The sequence below is a fragment of the Zalophus californianus genome, chromosome 3, assembly GCF_009762305.2.
Source record: "Zalophus californianus isolate mZalCal1 chromosome 3, mZalCal1.pri.v2, whole genome shotgun sequence".
Classification (NCBI taxonomy): Eukaryota; Metazoa; Chordata; class Mammalia; order Carnivora; family Otariidae; genus Zalophus; species Zalophus californianus.
Window position 1 is genome coordinate 13,182,974 of NC_045597.1, and position 19,199 is coordinate 13,202,172.

At 38.9% G+C, this 19,199-nt stretch overlaps 1 protein-coding gene across 2 annotated transcripts in view; it reads right to left on the reverse strand.

Moving 5' to 3' along the window:
- The window catches only part of IPO5 (importin 5), a 61,844-nt gene that overhangs the window by 26,063 nt on the left and 16,582 nt on the right, over window positions 1–19,199 (reverse strand). The window contains exons 4-12 of one of the 2 annotated variants that reach the window (XM_027589245.1): window positions 18,117–18,210; window positions 12,113–12,193; window positions 9,468–9,660; window positions 6,357–6,459; window positions 5,148–5,244; window positions 4,805–4,909; window positions 2,135–2,257; window positions 1,924–2,044; window positions 67–154 (exon numbers count right to left, since the gene is read on the reverse strand). In XM_027589245.1, the coding sequence (XP_027445046.1) occupies window positions 67–154; window positions 1,924–2,044; window positions 2,135–2,257; window positions 4,805–4,909; window positions 5,148–5,244; window positions 6,357–6,459; window positions 9,468–9,660; window positions 12,113–12,193; window positions 18,117–18,206 (1,001 nt within the window). In that variant the 5' untranslated portion in view covers window positions 18,207–18,210. Of the gene's footprint in view, window positions 1–66; window positions 155–1,923; window positions 2,045–2,134; window positions 2,258–4,804; window positions 4,910–5,147; window positions 5,245–6,356; window positions 6,460–9,467; window positions 9,661–12,112; window positions 12,194–18,116; window positions 18,289–19,199 lie in introns of those variants that run through there. The other variant, XM_027589247.2, reaches the window with a different exon arrangement.

Below are 19,199 nucleotides of genomic sequence, written 5' to 3' on the forward strand. Positions count from 1 at the left end.
TGCCACCCGAGCTCATGCCATTCTGCCAAGGAAGCCTCCAACAAAATGTCTGGCATGCGTGATTACCTGTCAAAGTCATCATCTTCCAGCTCATCTGCATTTGCCCAGTCCTCATCCTCTTCAAGGTCAACCATCATTGCTAACATCTGAGGAACTAAAGCAAATCATCACTTCATACCTGCATACTGTGGCTTTTTATCAATATTACCATTTATTAACAAGAATTTTAAGAAGTAAAAAACAAAGGATTTACTTTGCCTCTAAGACAGAAAAATTATTTGCCTGTGCCCCCAACATCTGGTTTGTTAAAATTTTAACCTTTTTGCCATATTCGCTTTAGATCTTGTTCTGTGTAAGTAACATTAAAGATAAAAGTCAAACTTCCCAGATCCTATTATGTGCTCTCCTTTACTCATCAGAGGTGAGCACTGCATAAAATCGATGCTTTTTATTCCCAAGTGTTTTTATACTTGAACTACAGATTTCTCTGTATACAAAATACAGTACTATATTAAGATTTTAATTTTTACACAATAAATGGTACCATACTACACATGTATCCTTTGGCAATTTGCTTTCTTCTCAACACACATGAATTTCAACTTAATTACTCCACAGCATTCTATTACGTAAACGCACTATTCTACTGATGGGACATTTAGTTGTTTCTAATTTTCTCCCTATTACAAAATTTCCTTTGATGAGATTCCTACCCACATATCCTTGACAGGTTTGAGTTCAGGGCATGAAATTGTTACAAGCATCTTCAATATTACTAAGAAAGACTAACTGTTCTGCATAGTGGATGCATAAACGTGCACTGCTCCAGGAAGTTTGAAGACAGACCTGTCTTACTTCTCGACCATGTGTGAAATGCCCTGAAGCTGTATGAGTCCTCTGCTTCACACCTTTCACCAAAACCTGGTTAACTGTTGAACTTTATGGCAACTCTATTCCACAACTGCACTGGTGTTTACTGACGTTGAGCAGCCCTCATCAGCTCCTTCTGATTCCTCCCTTGTGAATTTCCAGCTCCTAGCTGTTGCCTGTTTCCTCTACAGACCTGAGCTTGCTGATTGTGCGCACTGTAGCTGTTTTCTCCCAGCCTGCAGCTTATCTTTTAATTTCACTTATGGTATATTTGGTCAAAAAATTGTCTTAGTATTTGCAAATTTAGCAATGTTTGCATCTATGGTTTGTGAGTCAGTCTTAAAAAAAAATCTTTCTCTACTCTCAGGCTTCACTTTTAAAAATTAGGTGTTTAATCAACCCCAAATTGGTTTTTATAGGGTATCTGAGGTTGGGACAGATTTTTGCCACGGAAATGAACTTTGGACGAACATGTGTGTTTTAAAGTCAGCTTTGTTTCCATGTGAGTGGATCTGCTCATAGATCCCTCTGTTTCCTACGATCCATTTGTCCACACCTTTACCACCAACAATTTCTAAATCTTCACAGCTGAGAAGGCCAGATCTCCACTTTGCTTGTCAAAATTGTCTTTGCTACTTTGGGTCCTATGTTATTTTACATGAATTTTAGGATCAACCTTATGACCAACTCTATTGGGATTTTGACTGAAATTGTATTAAGTTTATAGATTGAGGAGAACTGATATTTAGTTCTTCTATCAGTCTTTCAACATGTTACCCGATTTCCCCCATAAAAATCTTCTGCATCTTTTGATTTATTTCCAGGTATCACAAGTCATGCCTACAACTGTGGGATTTCAGAATATCTGCGGCATAGCTACCATGTTGGGTCCATGCACATAAATACGTACAGAGATACATTTCTCCACATTCATCTGCCTGTAAAAGAACATTCATTATATTCTCAACAAATCTGAGCTTACGCAATTCTCAGCAAGTTCATCCAACAATTTTTCCACTTTTAACACAAATTATTTAAAGACCTTTGACTTACTAGTTTGTGCAACGATGTTGGTATGTTTTCGTAACATGGCAGCCGCGGTCTCAGAGAGGGTCACGATGACTTCAAGGGCAAGCTGGCGCTGCATATTGTTGAGGCTGGTGTCTCCACACAACTACAGAGAAGATGTATTTGTACATAGTTAGTAGTGTAGATTATTCACTGAAAAGAATAAACAGGACATTTACCGAAATGCCGAATTTACCTTTAGACTTAGCTGTAAAGTAGCTTCTAAGTGAGGACGCAAATACTTTGGAACTGTATCCGCAATCTCAACAAGGGATTTTAGGACTGAATCGTCATTCTGGTAGCACGAGTCATTCACAGCCTGGAAAAAATGAAAGAGAAAAGAAAAAAGGTCTATGTTCAAGAGTCACTTTATAGATGTGATGCCTCACTGTCAAAACATTAAGAGGCAGACAACAGAACAATATTATCGAAGAGTATTTTTTACTAAATAACTTATCAATCTACAGAACAGAAAATCTCATAGCCACATGTATACCTTCCTTTTGACTAATATTCACTAGAAACATACAAAGATTTAAATCTAAGTCAGAATTACAGTAACCAGCACAACAAACTTAAGGCTGTCAAGGAATTCTTTTCATAACCAGAAGGAATCCCTTTCCTCTGTCCTTCCAATATCCGTATCCTTGTCTTTTTCAGACATGCAGTAAATACTAGACCCTATGATACATTTAAAGTGTCCAGGGACACCTGGGTGGCTCAGTCATTAAGCATCTCTGCCTTCAGCTCAGGTCATGATCCAGGGTCCTGGGATCGAGTCCCACGTCGGGCTCCCCGCTCAGCGGGGAGCCCGCTTCTCCCTCTGCCTGCTGCTCACCCTGCTTGTGCTCTCTCTGACAAATAAGTAAAATTAAAAAAAAAAAAAGTGTCCATTATTACTCAATTTATTTCTCTTTGACATCAAGTTAGCTCATTGTGGTATTTAAGTGTACATTTTGCATCTACCATTGCCTATTTCAGAGTGACAACTCCTAGAAGTTTTGACTAACATTTTAACTTACTTTAAATTCAGGGGAAGAAAAATCACACTTAAGCAGTGAGTACCTCACAAAATTTTTAGGTAATAACCTACTAAAATGATAGAATGGAAAAGTTCGTGTTTGTCACTGACCTAAACCATCTTTTCAGCTTGACAGCATAGGGAGAAAAGTTTCTACTAAATCCTGCAAAATTAACCTGAAACATGCAGAATTCACATAGGACTTTTCAGTTTTAGCTCTTCCAAATCCTCTCTAACCCAGTGGTTCTCAACGGGGACACTATTTCTCCCAGAAGATTTTTTGGTTGTCACAATGACCGAGGAAGGGCAAAAGTCAGGGTTCCTACATGTCCTGCATCTGTGACGCAAATGCTTCTGAGGAACTCCTATGACCTTATCATGCATCTCACATGATCGTAAAAGTCAGATACTTCTAAAAATGAAAAACTCATTTATAATGATCTGAACCTAAAACCTAACTCATAAATTATTTTTTGTCTGGTTTTAATGTACTAGGACTCCCCCTGCCCCCAAATGTATATACTGTATATGTTAAAAAAAAAAAAAAAAAAAAAAGATAGTAGGAAGAGAAAAATGAAGGGGGGGGATTCGGAGGGGGAGACAAACCATGAGAGACTATGGACTCTGAGAAACAAACTGAGGGTTCTAGAGGGGAGGGGGTGGGGGGATGGGTTAGCCTGCTGATGGGTATTAAAGAGGGCACGTATTGAATGGAGCTCTGGGTGTTATACGCAAACAATGAATCATGGAACACCGCATCAAAAACTGATGTAATGTATGTATGGCGATTAACATAATAAAATAAAATTTTTAAAAAAACTGCACAAAGCATGCGCGCGCGCGCGCACACATAGACACACACACACACATTTGGGGGGAAAAAAAAAGAATGAATACATACTTTGTTTTGTCCAGATCTTTACCATTTCTGGAAATCAAATCATCAATACTAACAGCATTCCTGGTGTTTGCCTTGCCAATGATATCAGTCCACACGTTTAGCTACCGTGTTTGTATAAGTCACTTAAAAATCACCTAGTCTATTTTTCGTTGCAGTCATGCCCTACCATTTATAAATTGGAAAGCATGCCGTTTTACAGTTTAGTTTTCTTTTTATTTCTTCTTTGTGTTAACTTAGGGCAATATATTTTTATTTGTAAAAGTTGTATGTGTCCATAAGCATGTTACCCATGCAATTCAAAATAGAATATGCAGTTATTACAAAATGTGGGTCTAACAAGTTGCTCTAACTTACCCAATCTTATTTTACTTTCTGAATGAGGCAGAAGGTAACCTTAAAATAGTAACACCCTTAGGGTTCAATAGTGACAATTAACCATAAACTAGTCACTTCACAGTATAAACCATTACAAGCCCTGGGCTTAAGAATAAGGACTACTGGCCCAATCTGAGTTTGAATCATGTTTCCGTCTCTTACCAACACTGTGCTCTTGGCCAAGTTTCTTATCCCACCCTCTTTAATTTCTCCTTATGTAAAATGGGCATTACACTTCATAGGTTATTTGGTTGATTGTATGGCAATAACCTACGTGATAACATATTCAATAATAGCCATAAAATGCTTTCATCATTTACGTTATAGAAAAATTTTGAAACCCTAAATATTTTAAGAGACTAAGAGTCTATGAAGGGCAAGAGATCTAAGTTCAATGGGGACAGAGATTTGCATGTTTTGTGCACTGCTGAATCCCTGGCATCTAATGCCAGCACACAGTAGGCAACAGATATGCTATTTCTGTTGCCACTAGAAAACTCAAATGAGATTTTCAACTACAGAAAACCAATAAAGATATAATTATCACTTATTTTATACTGTTTTCTTACCTGTAAGAATCCGGGTAACAAGTCTGCAAAATGTTTGAATAGAGCAACGTTATGCTCATTTGCAAGTATAAATGCAGCTGTCGCTCTAGCAGATAATGTCCTGATCTAAAATGAAGACAGTAAAATATGTCAAACATGAGAAATTTCTCCCATCCAAGTACTAACCAGGCCCGATTTCTGATGGATGCAGGTTCAAGATTTAAGATGAAAATTTTCTTCATCAGCAAAACCAGTATTTAAAGTATTAAAACTAAAGACAAGCTCCAAAATACATAAATTTCTTTCACAAGTTAAATGTTATATTAAATTAGGTGTTAATATTAATGGCACTGAAATTATTTACCGATGGATGTTCCTGATCTTGCATACACTGAACTAACATCCGTTTGATAACATCTAAATAGTGCTGCTGTTGGTTCCCAAAAATTCCAGGAAAATTCCTAAAAAAGATTCAAAATGACATATTTTAGTAAAGCGTCAGCTAGAACATCTAGCGCTCTAATCTAACCTTAAACATCAGCCTGACCCAAGTGTGCATTAACCTTGAAGGCTGAACATCATCTACCCATCCTCCAAGCAATCCTCTTTTGGGGTTCGGCGAATGCAACAAACAGAGCAGAGAGGATTAGGCTGGGAGCAGGGGCAATCCAGGTGCGCACACACATTACTCAGCAGCCAATCCCAGCCCTATGCTTTATCCTTATCACTCTGTCTCCTTAGGAAGGTGACCTGGAGTGCAGGACGGGACAAAAGCAAGTACAAGGTTTCAGATGGTAGCTGCAGTAACAGTACTGCCTAACGATCTGCTCCTAGGCTCGGTCAGTGATCTAGGTAGTCCAAATTCTGCTCTACTTTAAATGTGGTTAACAGTTACACTGAATACTTTCAATTAATTCATTCTCTACTCTGGATTACCAATATAGCTAAGATACATCTGACAACTGAAGTAGAAAATGGTGTAGTATCTACCCTTATCCTCTTCTGATACTCAAGGTAGATCTCATTTTTAAAAGTATACAATCTTGAAAAGTTATAAATCCAATTATATTTTTACTGTAGAACTGTGTAACATGGACAAAATTTTTCTTAATGCAGATAATTGTAATTCTAAACTTAGACCATTTGCTTATAAATATACAGGAGTTTATTAATATACTGTGTTTTTATAAAGTTTAGTTATAGAAGACCCAGAAAACAATGGGGATTCACCAGCCTTTTCTCTCTTCAAGATTTCATCATTCAAGTGGCTTTTTAAAAGATATATTTATATTTACTACTGTGTCAATCTCCAAATAAAGGAGAAGAAACTGTCTTTCATGGAATCATAAAAGACCAAGGAAAGAAAAAAATTGCAGAGGACCCTTGTATACAAAAAAGGATTATAAAATAAAATTAAAAGCTTTGTTTTTCAATTTTACTTCCAACACAAATACAAAGCTCATCTAAAGGCCTTATTTAAGTCTAAAAAGTCAGACTAAAACAAATCAATTAAAATGTGCTTTGCACATTCATGACATTCAATTTTTCAGGAAAATAAGATCAATGAATGTACCAGAAAATGTGAAGGGCAGCTTCCCGCAGTCCCATATTTTGAGAGCTCACTGAATCAAAAAGGAACTTCAAACCTTCAGGCCACTGGTTGTTGCCATCCTCATCTAAAAGTAAAGAAATCCAGGCACAAAGTGTGTAAATCAAAACTTCAAAAAAATGAAGGGTGAATCTTTTCATTTCATAAGCCTCAAAGTATGTAGTAGTAGAAAATGTCACATGCTCTATATTTTTAAAAAATCCTAATAAAATTAGATTCTTTACCCATAAACATGGCAATCTAATCTTGTAAAAAGCAACTGTGCTTTTGGGTTACATAAGCACAGGTTATCGGCAGTGGTTATTTCTAAGGAATAGCATTTGGAGAAAAGGCAGCACTATGACTATTTGATTGGTTAAATCTTTTATTTATACTATTGCTATTAAAGAGTTTTTTAAGATTTTACTTATTTTTGCGAGAGAGAGTGGGGGGGGGGCCGAGGGAGAAGCAAACACCCTGCTGAGCAGGGAGTCCGATGTGGGACTCGATCCCAGGATCCTCACGACCTGAGCCTCAGGCAGACGCTTAACCGACTGAGCCACCCAGGCACCCTTGTGGGTTTTTTTAAGATTTTATTTATTTATATATACTATTGCTATTAAAGAGTTTAAAAAGTAGGCAAAGTTAATATTTGGTATCAAGGTCTTGAAGCCAAAACACTAAATATGCCTTCAAACTGGAGAAGACTCAGGAGTGGGAATCTCAGGACCCAGAGCAGTACTCATGCTACTAAGGTGTTTATTTTTAAACAGATTTTAAAATAAAGAATTTTTGCGGTACTTTGTAATAAAAATGAGCAACCACACAAATCTGTACCAATTAAAAGACTCAACAATCATACCGTCACAAAGAATTTTAAGAGTTGTAGAAATTACAGATGAGTTATGTATCCACTTTTTCTTTTAAAAAAATTTCCCTCCATATTTGCTGAACTTTTCTGAAATAAATGTGCTACCCAGCTGACATAAAAAAATACCCTAATCAGTCCCTTTAAACATAAAGATCTTGCTTGGGGGTCAGAGAGAATGAAAGCTCGATTAAAAAAAAAAAATCTATGGAGAGAGCACTTTGAAACATTTTGGAAACCTTTCCATTATTGTGATTTTGAATTAGACAGGTCACCTATAAAAATCTTATCTGCACGCCTAAAAAAATGTGAAAACAGATTTTCTAGGCTACTTAAAAATTCAAATTTAAAGGCCTCAGTGGGTTTTGAACTTAAAGTAAAAAATTTAACGTATAGGAATATTTTTAAGAATTGGTTGGTATCAGTCAACTGACTTGAACAAGAATTTCGGCATTATTGGAAGTGGAAATTAAAAAATTAGTGTCATACCCTAATACCCAGCAATTACGCTACTAGGTATTTATCCAAAGGATACAAAAAAGTGCATTCAAAGGGGCATGTGCACCCCAACGTTTACAGCAGCACTATCAACAGTAGCCAAATTATGGAAAGAGCCCAAATGTCCACCGACTGATGAATGGATAAAGATGTGGTACACACACACACTGTAATATTACTCAGCCATCAAAAAGAACAATATCTTGCCACTTGCAATGAAATGGATGGAGCTACAGTGTATTAACGCTAACTGAAGTTAAGTCAGAGAGAGACAAATACCCTATGATTTCACTCATATGTGTAATTTAAGAAATAAAACAGATAAACACAAGAGAAAGGAAGAAAAAATAAGATAAAAACAGAAGGAGGCAAACCACAGAGACTCTTAGCTATAGAGAACAAACCGAGGGTTGCTGGAGGGGAGGTGGGCTGGGTATAGGCTAGATGCGGGATGGGTATTAAGGAGAGCACTAGGTGTTGTATTTAAGTGATGAATCACTAAGTTTACTCCTGAAACCAACACTACATTATATGTTAACTAAGCACTAGGTGTTGTATTTAAGTGATGAATCACTAAATTTACTCCTGAAATCAATACTACATTGTATGTTAACTAAGTATTAAATTAAAAAAAAAATTAGTGTCATGATTTACTAATAAGCACACCAACAATATTCTCCCATTTAGCCCTTATCTTAGTGAGGCATCCTTTTCAACCTTTAAAAATGCTGCCTAATATGAACTCAGTTTAAAATCATATCTATGAATGGGATGGCTGGGTGGTGCAGTCGGTTAAGCGTCTCTTGGTTTCAGCTCAGGTAGTGAAATTGAGCCCTGTGCTGGGCTCTATGCTCAGTGCAGAGTGTGCTTAAGATTCCCGCTCCCCTCTCCCTTTTCCCCTCCTCCCCGACTCTCTGTCTAATAAACAAAATTTTTTTTTTAAAGATTTTATTTATTTGACAGAGAGAGACAAAGCGAGAGAGGGAACACAAGCAGGGGGAGCGGGAGGGAGAAGCAGGCTTCCTGCGGAGTGGGGAGCCCAATGCGGGGCTCAATCCCAGGACCCTGGGATCATGACCTAAGCCGAAGGCAGACACTTAACGGCTGAGCCCCCCAGGTGCCCCTAAATAAATCTTAAAAAAAAAATTATATCTGAATCTGTCAAAAAAAAAATAACAAAGCATATTCAATTACTTAGTATTTTTTAGTGTGACCAAAAAGGGTTTTGATTGTTGGCAAAATGCATTTTTAGAGATTTTCCTTTTATTTCATTGTTTAAAAATATTTTGGGGGTATTTCATAAAGTATATGGTATAGTGGTATAATAGCCTATGTCCATAATTTACTAATACACAAATGTAATAGCAAAAGCTCCTGGAGTCCACTGATTTTTACTTCTGCTGGCAAGTTTAATCTACAAAGTAGGCTGTAAATTACACTGTGCTTTCAAAGCTTTACAGATTAAGGAGGAAATAAAACTGACAATTTTTAAGTAAACTACAAAATTACTTCTCCAAACAGACATTCTGAAGATCAACAGGTATTATGACTATACTCCACAAACATCTGTAATTTTTGGCTCTAAATGCAGAATCCATAATCACTCTCAATTCGAACAGAATAAATGGTACTCAGGTAATTGCGAATCTTCCTTTGAGAAGACCCCACTTAAAAAAAGGATATACTCATTTTCTTCTATAACATAATAATGAATGTATCTGCATACACACCTATTAAATTCCTGGCCAGCTCTGCAGCAATATCACAAATTTTTTTCCTCATGCTAGACTGGGTTTCCATTTGAATAATCATCAGTAGTTCACTCTTGATGGCAGTCTGAACATCAGAAGGAAGAGTTGGATAGACTTCATCAAATGCAGAGGACAAAAGACGTCTTAGGAGAACAGCAGCCATTTGTCTAGCCTATAAATGGATAATGTGGTTAATAACTTGGTGTCTTACGAGAGAAAAAAATTTCCAACAAACTACATTCACTCTACCATTGATGTATTTTACTATTCTATTTTTACAATTCATTTCAAAAGCACTTAGATTTTTTTTAAATAGGTAAAATATAGAAAACTCTTATCACATTAGCCTACTGTATAGAAAATGCTACCCAAAAGCTATTTTTTTGTTCATAGCTAAGGAAAAACCCCCGAACACATCAGATTACAAATAGGAAACATCTTAGCAATGATGAACCTATCTTTAATTTCTATTTTTAATACATTCTTTTAAGAAAAAGAAATTAATATAAACTGCAAACCTTAGAACGCTCCTTTCCTACTCCTCCATCTGGCTCTCATTCTAGTGTACCTAATCTTACTCCCAGCCTGGCCTATCTCGCTGTATCACAGCCCTTTCATTAGCCTCTTAGATAACATGCTATCAAATCCATTTATCTTTATGCTTCATTCGAGCAAACAAACATTACAAGTTTCTAATGCCTAAAAGTGCTAATCAATCTCAATGTGTATACTTATCCCATTTAAAAATCTGTAAAATATATTTAAGTTTGGCATTTTCTGTTTAATATTCCCTTAGATTATCCAAAGACAAATATCGTTCTAAAATTTTATCATATGAAATCAATATGCCATTGAAACTATTAAACCCAATTTTTCATGTTTTCTTTCATTTCCGGGCTGCAGGGACTCATTATCACTATAATCAGTATGGGACTGTGACCAACAAAAAGGAGTTAAGCTACACAAATAAAACGTGCCAATTTTTTTCTCAAGTCACTTTTCAATGAATCTTTTTATCTGAATTACTTTTGGCAAAGAGCAAACTTTTAAAGAAATCTTTAATGCTCTAGAAAGGATTCAAAATGGTTAAAATCCCTGTAAAAGTACTTCAAGTTTATGCAGTTCTCACACTTACACTGACAACTATGAAGCCACAATCAAGATCCTGAGGCTAGTTCACAATCATCTAATTCCTAAATCAAATCAAGATTTAAAAAGGGTTCAATATAGGTTTTTTAAAATAAAAGTTGATAGTTTTTAGTAGTATTTATTCTTGGCTTTAAAATTTGTTTCATAGTGGGTGTGCCTGGGTGGCTAAGTTGGTTAAGTGTCTGCCTTCGGCTCAGGTGTGATCCCAGGGTCCTGGGATCGAACCCCGTATTGGGCTCAGCGGGGAGTCTGCTTCTTCCTCTCCCTCTGCCCCTCTCCCCTGCTCATTCCCTCTCTCTTGTGAGTTCTCTCTCTCTCAAATAAATAATACCTTAAAAAAAAAATCTGTTTCATAACTTGATTCAGTCTTCAATAATTAAAATAGCCAACTGTTTTTAGAGATTTGTTATGTAGTTCTTCATATTTGACTCATTTTGAATTAAAGAATACAAAGGTGAAGAAGCGCCTTCTGTCACCTATTTTTAAAAACTGAGGCACTTTTATACTGTTTTCTAAGCATTACCAAAGAATTTCAAATTGCCAATTTAAACTAATTGACCACAAAAAGTCAGGTGTAATACTATGTGGACGTGGAAGTTTAGTGTGACTCCATTTCCATCATGTTTTAATATTAGTAAAGAAGTCTCACTATACAAATTTCCCCCCCTTTTTTAAAAATAATCTTTATGCCCAATGTGGGGCTTGAACTCATGATCCCAAGATCAATAGCTGTATGCTCTATCAACTGAGCCGGCCAGGCTTCCCTCACTTTACAAATTCTCAATTCCATGTTTCATAGGTGGGATTGGTTTTCTAGACTTGGGATATTTTGACAAATTTTCCAAAATAAAGAAAACATTCACTTAACATTTAATATATGTAAAGATATTACTTTTGGTAAGAAAAAAAATCCACTGCTAAATGCATGGAAAAACAGTAAGAAACAATAAATTTCAATTTGGTATAGTAACTAGGTCATTTGCTAAAAACCATGATTTATAAAGGATTCAACAAAGTGTCTCTTTGTTCCTAAACATCTTCAGCATATATTCTTCACTACTTAGAGATGACTATAAGCATAAAAATTTCAAAGACAGAATACATATTTTCTCAGAAACATTTGGCAACACAGTAAAACACCGAATGAATTAATTTCCTCCCTTAGAATGAATTGTTTCAAGGAAGAAAATTTTTTTATAGCTACAGAAATCACTTAAATTTAATAAAATTTTATGTAATTATTTGAAAACCATTAACTTAAACCTGGACACATCACCTGACATAAAAAAAGAAATTTCATTAATACAGAGTACTCAAAAAAACTATAACTGCAAAATAGCTTTTAGCAAATACTAAGTTCAAAGTTCTGGTAACGTCTACGCAGTAAATAATAGTTCTCATTACCTACACGGACCACCATCTAATACCCAACTTGTTTTGTAATAATGTCATATTCTCAAATTCTAAATTAGTACCTCCTCAGCAGCTGTTGTGTTTCTGATAGCTTGTAAGAGAAATGTGATCTTTGACTGGCCTGGGATATTCTCATAGGTTTCCTATAGGAGAAAGAAAAACGTTTAAGGTTAGAATATGTTAAAAAAATGTCGTGAGTGAAAAGAAATGAAATGAAGACTGGGCAAGGTCCATGCATGAGAAATCATGTAGTCAAGGTCTGTTGGTAAAATTTTCCTGTGACACAAAATACACTTCAGCTGGTCAGGAAAGAAAGGATGTCCAGAGAGTGACTTTCAAGCTCCCTTCCCACCTTTAGCTCTTAGATTTTTCTAATGTATGTGCACATTTTCCCAACTTTTGCTTCTTTTATGAACAAAACTCAAGGTGAAAGAGGGCCAAAAAATTCTTAAATGTGACCTGAGCTACCATGCTGTAAAGTTAAGTGCTCACCTAATATCCCTTTACATCATGGAAAACTACTTATCTTGTCAACATTTTCTAGATCAGATGATGTAGAATTGGTTCAAGTTACCACTACTTACAACCACCAGAGACGTACCTCAGATCAAGTAAATCCAAGAAAGGGAAAGAAAGTATTCAAATTCTTTATACTACTTTTTCTTTCAAGCAAGGATTATACTAAATTTATATACATAAATAAATGAATATGGTCAGGTGACTTAAATCTAGGTTTTGTGAGTCAGGGCACTTCTTTCCTTCTCCATGAATAATGTAAAATGAAAATAAATTGGCTAACAATAAAAAGTTGACACTATCAAAAGATGGATTGTCAGAGTGAATCAAAATACAAGATCTAAATATACACTGTCTGCAAAAGTAAGTTAAAGAGAAGTATAGATTCATGTGCACGTATACCAATTCTAACAAGAGCAGTCTTTTACTGTGGAAAATACATCATTCTTTGAAATACACTTGGAATTGTTTTCCCCAAGAAGATGTTTACCTTGTCTGCTCTCTAAGAGCTACCACCGCTATAACTACTTGGTTTCTCTGGACAGAAGTGACAAGGACAAGGGAGGGAACACAGGGTCTCCCTGAATCCACATCTACCTTATTATAACTTTTATTAAGTGCTCTGTGGCATCCCTGAAATATTGATAGATAAGGAAATAAAGGCTCAGAAGTGAAATGACCTGCCCAAGGTTACATACAATAAGCAGTAGAAAGAACTCTGGTTTTCTGAGGCCAGCTGTACTCAAAATCTCCTTAGCACTGAACACTCTTTCCAGGTTTCACTCCTGGGGTCTGTCTGACTCCACCAACCAACCAGTTCTATTTATACACCACTACACAGTTCTCAAACTTCTCAAACATATCTCAATCCAAAGAATACATGTGGGGGAAAGGAGAATTCAAAATCTTCTGATAACCTCAAGTTCTTCTCAAGTACATAAGCACACAGGAACACAACGATGCTGAAAACTGTGACAAGCATTTACAGCTGAGGAGAGAAGATGGTCTGGATTCATGTAGACAGAAATGAGGTAATTTATGTAGAGATATTCATAAGATGATTGCAAAAATGGATATGTACCTTGAGGTTTCTCACTTAATCTTTATGAATGCAACTGAAAGACGGGTTATAGCATTTTCATTTAAACACAGTCTCTCACAGTACATAAAAATGCCTTTTTATTCTTTGTCCCTACCTTCGATGCTATAAATGTTTAAGACTTTCATTTCCAGTGGTCTAAATCAAGTTTCAGAAAAAAAATTCCTTACTAGGATATCACTCTCAGAAAACCTTGCCCAGCTGGGACTATTAGTTTGACAGTTCTACTATGCTAATTCTAGTAGACACTTACAAACATTAGGTCAAATACTGAACTCTATTCCATAAGGAACTAGAAGTCAATAAAGAGTTTATATGAGTGACATCTGATTCCTGAGAGAGGGTTCTCCCCCATTTGTTATGTTCCGCTGTGGCAATCCAGATATTGTATTACATTTATACCGTAACACTGGTCAAGGATAATAGTTTGGCAAAAAGAACACAGATTTAAAATCAAGTTATTAGCCTAAATAGACTGAGTTCCACCAAAACAGGGATGCTATCTTTCTCCTCATATTCCCAGCACATTGGAGTGCAGCAAATACAAAGAACACATATATAAAGACTACATAAAAATATAAAGACTCTTTCTAAGAATATTCCTAGCACTAGGCCAGGCAGGTTCAGTGAATGTTGCCAGCGTCACAGCAAACAGAATTTCAACTCCATTTGATTTTACCATGCACAATCCCACAATGTAAAGCAGATTTCACCTCCCCCTTTCCTGCCCACAAAGAAGAAATGCTAATAAGTACTTACTTCACTCATTCCATAAATATTTATCATGAGCCTACCTTGCATATGAAGAGGGGACAAGTTTTACCTAGTAAACACCCTGGTTCCTCAAAAATCAAGCACATTTTTCAATGTTACCTTCCTCCAATTAAAATCTCATTAATGGAGTTCTATATTAGAATCAATGAAAAACAAAGTCAATGGAAAAAATAAGAATGTAAAATCCATGCATATGATTAATAAAATACTTAAGCTTATGTCATAAAAATGTCTAGTCATGAATGCCATGGACATTCAACTTTGTATTACCTGTCAACTACTTATTCAATTGTTTATTCATGTTACTGTATTTTGAGACTTAGGGGCATTGAAATCATTTCTTCAAGCATCAGAAACATTTTTTGTAAAGTTAAAGAGAAAAAATCCTTGAAGATTTAACAGAAATATAAAGCGCACCAAATGGTTTATACAATGGAAGTTTTAAAAAACTTTTAAGTTTTGAAGACTTTTAATGTTTTCAATATATTACAATGAAAGTCTTCTACTGTACTTGATTTCACATTTGAATATAAAACAAGTCACCTTACTCGACAGTTTGGTATTTGTGTCAATTAAGTATTTTTTTTAAAGATTTTTAAAAAAATTTATCTGACAGAGAGAGACACAGCGAGAGAGGGAACACAAGCAGGGGGAGTGGGAGAGGGAGCAGCAGGCTCCCCGCGGAGCAGGGAGCCCGATGCAGGGCTCGATCCCAGGACCCTGGCATCATGACCTGAGCCGAAGGCAGCCGCTTAATGACTGAGCCACCCGGGCGCCCTCAATTAAGTATTTTTATTTTGACGGAGTAAATTACAAAGATATTTACTGACCTTTTGCCAATTCTTTAGTTAAAAAAAATTTATTTGCTACTTCAGACAGTAATACTCCATTTAATTTAGTTTGATTACTTATAAACAGCTCATTTCATAAGGCAAAAAAAGGGGTATTAAAATATATGCAGCTATTTATTTTTCAAATAATATTTTGCTTTCTTAAGAAGCTCTATTTACAGTCCAACTTTGTGTTATATGAGACCAGGAAACTTCCCCTCTAACATTTACCTTTTTTGGTGTCAAATTAAGAATATTCTATTTTATAATACCTAATTTACATATTAATATGTTTCTGAAAGTAAAAATGTACTACCTGAATGATAGGAATAGAGACTAACAGTACAGTTGATCCTTGAGCAACATGGGTTTGAACTGTGCGGGTCCACTTATACATGGATTTTTTATGACTACAGTATAGTACTGGACTGTCTCTTCTCCGCTTATGATTTTCTTAGTAACATTTCTTCTCTAGCTTAGTTTGTTGTAAAAATATAGTATATAATATGCATAACATACGATATATGTTAATTGGCTGTTTATGTTATTGGTAAGACTTCCAGTCAACAGGAGGTTATTAGTTAAGTTTTGGGGAGTTGGGGGTGTGGGGGCTGTTGTCCCTGACCTCTGAGTTGTTCAAGGGTCAACTGTACTTTTCAATTGTTCTTTATGAGAAAATGTGCTGAATGCTCCTAACTATCCCCAAAGTGATGGAAGTGATAAAAGATTTACAACAGGCACCAATTGGAATTCAAGCTGAACCAGACACTGGTATTTAGTTCAATAGAAGAGAGATTCCCCACTAGGCTTGACAATAGAGACTTAAGCAACTGGAGGGAAGAGGGAGAATTAAACTCGCTTACTAATTACAATGCTGTTCTACTTTGTAATACATGGCAATTTCTATTATGGGTTGGGATTAAGAACTTATTTTGGTGAAAAATTACCTCCAGAGTTAGCAAAATGCATTAAAATGTTTTTATAGGCATCATCACATCCCTCTGACAGGAGTGCAAACTGATGCAACTAATCAATGCACATTACTTCCAAGGACAAATGCTACTTTTAAGTATTCCACAAGTAAACCCGGCAAAGTCTGAAAAGATAGGTATGCATGTATTCCCATTTTTAAGAGGACAATGGAAACCTAATGTCCATTCATAGGAGGGTTGGCTGAATAAATAATACAACCACATGATGGAATACTACATAGCTGCTTTAACAAAATCTCTTATGTGGCAATGTGAAATACGCTGAGTGAAAAATCCAAGTTGCACAACAGTATGCATATAAAAGGCCCATTCATGTAAAAATGAATGTATACATTTGCACTAGTAAAGATATTTTCAGGGACTACTCACAAGACACTTAAAAGTAGTTACCTTTGGGGAATGGGAAAAAAACGATCTGCGCTGTTTAAATTTTTACCCTGAACACATATCACATGTATAATACATGAATCAAAAATCATTAGACTAAAGTTAATAATTGTTTAAAGTGCTTTTTCATACAGAACTGAACTTCCAGTGTATTTACTTTACATATTATAAAACCACTAAGCGTAGCCAGCATATCTTAATCTAGTCAAAGTAAATATTAACAACATTGTGATTCTAAAGACATGCATAAAATTCATGACAAGAGGACTTGTCCCCCAATTTCATCAGCCACATGTAAAATAAATTTCTGCTCTGTAAAAATATCTGGCTGAACATCCTTCACTGAATCTTATAAAAATCTTCAATCTTGTGGTGGCAGAGAACTCTACATATAATCAAGTATGAAGACATACTTATAATGCACTTAAAAGAATCTAGAAAGTTTCTGCCCTTCCCTTTTAGTGTCTCCCGTATATATCGTGGTCTCAACACTGACAGCATTAACATCAGTCTGATACTGAACTACGTGTCTCGCTGCTACTTGGTAAAGGAACTTGCAGATACGTCTGAAATACTACTGCCTCTTGAAAATATATCCACAGCTCCACAATTTGGAGTCCAGAAGCCAAAGGTGGCTTAAAAAAAAAAATAAAAAAAAAGAGAGAGAGAGATTCAGGTTAGATTTAATGAAATTAAAGACTTAAACATATGGTGGCACTGGCCCACTTAAACAACGGAAGTCCCAGGACATCGCAGCTATGTTATGAGACCACAAATCTCTAGAGATCAAAGAAAAATTTGTCTTGAGGAAGAATAAAGGTGGATGGTGCTTGGAAAGAAACCCTAAAGGCAACTCACAAAACCGTGGGCGGGTGGAGGGGAGAGGGAAATCCAGCTTCCGATGTCGGGAACTAGACAAGAAAAAGAGGACTAAATGGAAGTAAGTGGAAAGGCAAGAGAAGACACACATTTCAAAAAGAGGGGATGGGGGAGGGAGGGAAAGGCGAAGACAGGAGAGAAACAGAGCTGATGGGTCAGGGAGCAGCCGGGGTTTGGGGCACCAGGAGGGCTAGGCTGGGTGGAGACCGAGGTTGGAAGGGTGGGGGAGGCTCCCACCGGGAGAAAGCGGGAAAGGGGCGAGGGGAACCCCGGGCCCGCCCCACACCCCACATCCCTCCCCGCCGCCCGACTTCCCCATCTGGGCGGGGGCAGCGTGTCAGGAGTGGCTGCACGTGTGCGCAAGGGGTGGCGAGGTAGTAACTGGCGCCGGGCGCCGCGGGGACAAGGGCCGGAAGGGCCCGGGGGCACGGCCAGGAGCCGCGGGCCGCCTCACACGTGGGCTGCGCGGCCGCCGCCCGGCCCCGGCCTGCGCGGCCACGGCTGAGCGGCCGAGGCCCGGCGGGGCGGTGTCGGGGGAAGGGCGGCGCGCCGGCCCGGGCGCGGGGTCGGGGGTGGCGAGCTCGGTTACCTCTGCCTGTTTCCGGACCACATTGTCGGGGCTGAGCAGGTTTCCCAGGAGCAGGTAGAACTGTTGCTGCTCCGCCGCGGCCGCCGCCATTGCGCTAGGCGTGTGAGAGAGAAGGAGGGAGGGGAGACAGGAGCCGTGAGGCGCGCTGGCGGGCCGGCGGGAGGGGTGGGGGCGGGCCCAGCGCGGGGACCTGCACCAGCGGCGGCGCGGGGCTGGGGGGGGGAAGGGGGGCGGGCGGGAAAGGGCGGGGCAAAGGGGAAAGGGGAGGATGGGGCGGGGCCTCGCGACCCCTCACCCCGCCGCGGCCCCCAGCGCCAGCTTCTCATTGGCTCTGGGCGCGGGAGGCGGGGCCGAGGCCGCCTCCTCCGGGGCCGCGCCGATTGGCCACGCACCCTGCAGTGCCGTCACTGGCGACTCGCGGCGGGCAGCCCGGCTTGTCGCGGGCGAGGTGGGGCGGGGACTTTGCCGGCCAGCTGGGGCCTGGGGTGACGTCGGGAAGGTGGCGGGAGGGGCTGGCTGGCGGGCCGCGCCGCGCCGCGGGGCGTGAGGTCCGGCTGGGGAGGTGGGGCTAGCTTCAGAGCGCGGGAGATTTCGGCGCCGAGGGCTGGCCGGCGTCCTCCTCTGCCGCCTGCTAGCCCCTCCCCGCGGCGCGACGAGTGCCCCCCAGCCCCGGTTCCGTAGGTCTCTAGAACCCTAAACCTCCACTCCCCTGGGAGGAGCTCCTTTGAAGCCCACTTCCCACTTAAATTCCACTCCCGGCTTCACAGGCTTCTTCATGTGTCAGACCCTCCGACCTCCCCCAGGACTATGACTCAAGCCGCCCCTTCCTCCCGCGGTGCTCACCAGTGACTCACACCTTCGGCTTGTCCGGCAAAGGTGTTACTCAGCCTTGGGCTTTCCAGCCAGGCCTCCCCTCCACTCCCCAGCCCAGGGTCGTCCGGAGTTGTCCACGTAGCGCATGTGCCTCCAGCTCCTCCCCACCCAGGATCCGAGATTATTCCCTGAATTCCTTGTTTTGGGGTCCCGTTCTTTCAATGATTGGGAGAAATTGGGAGAGAGAATCCCTCCCTAAAGCAACACTGG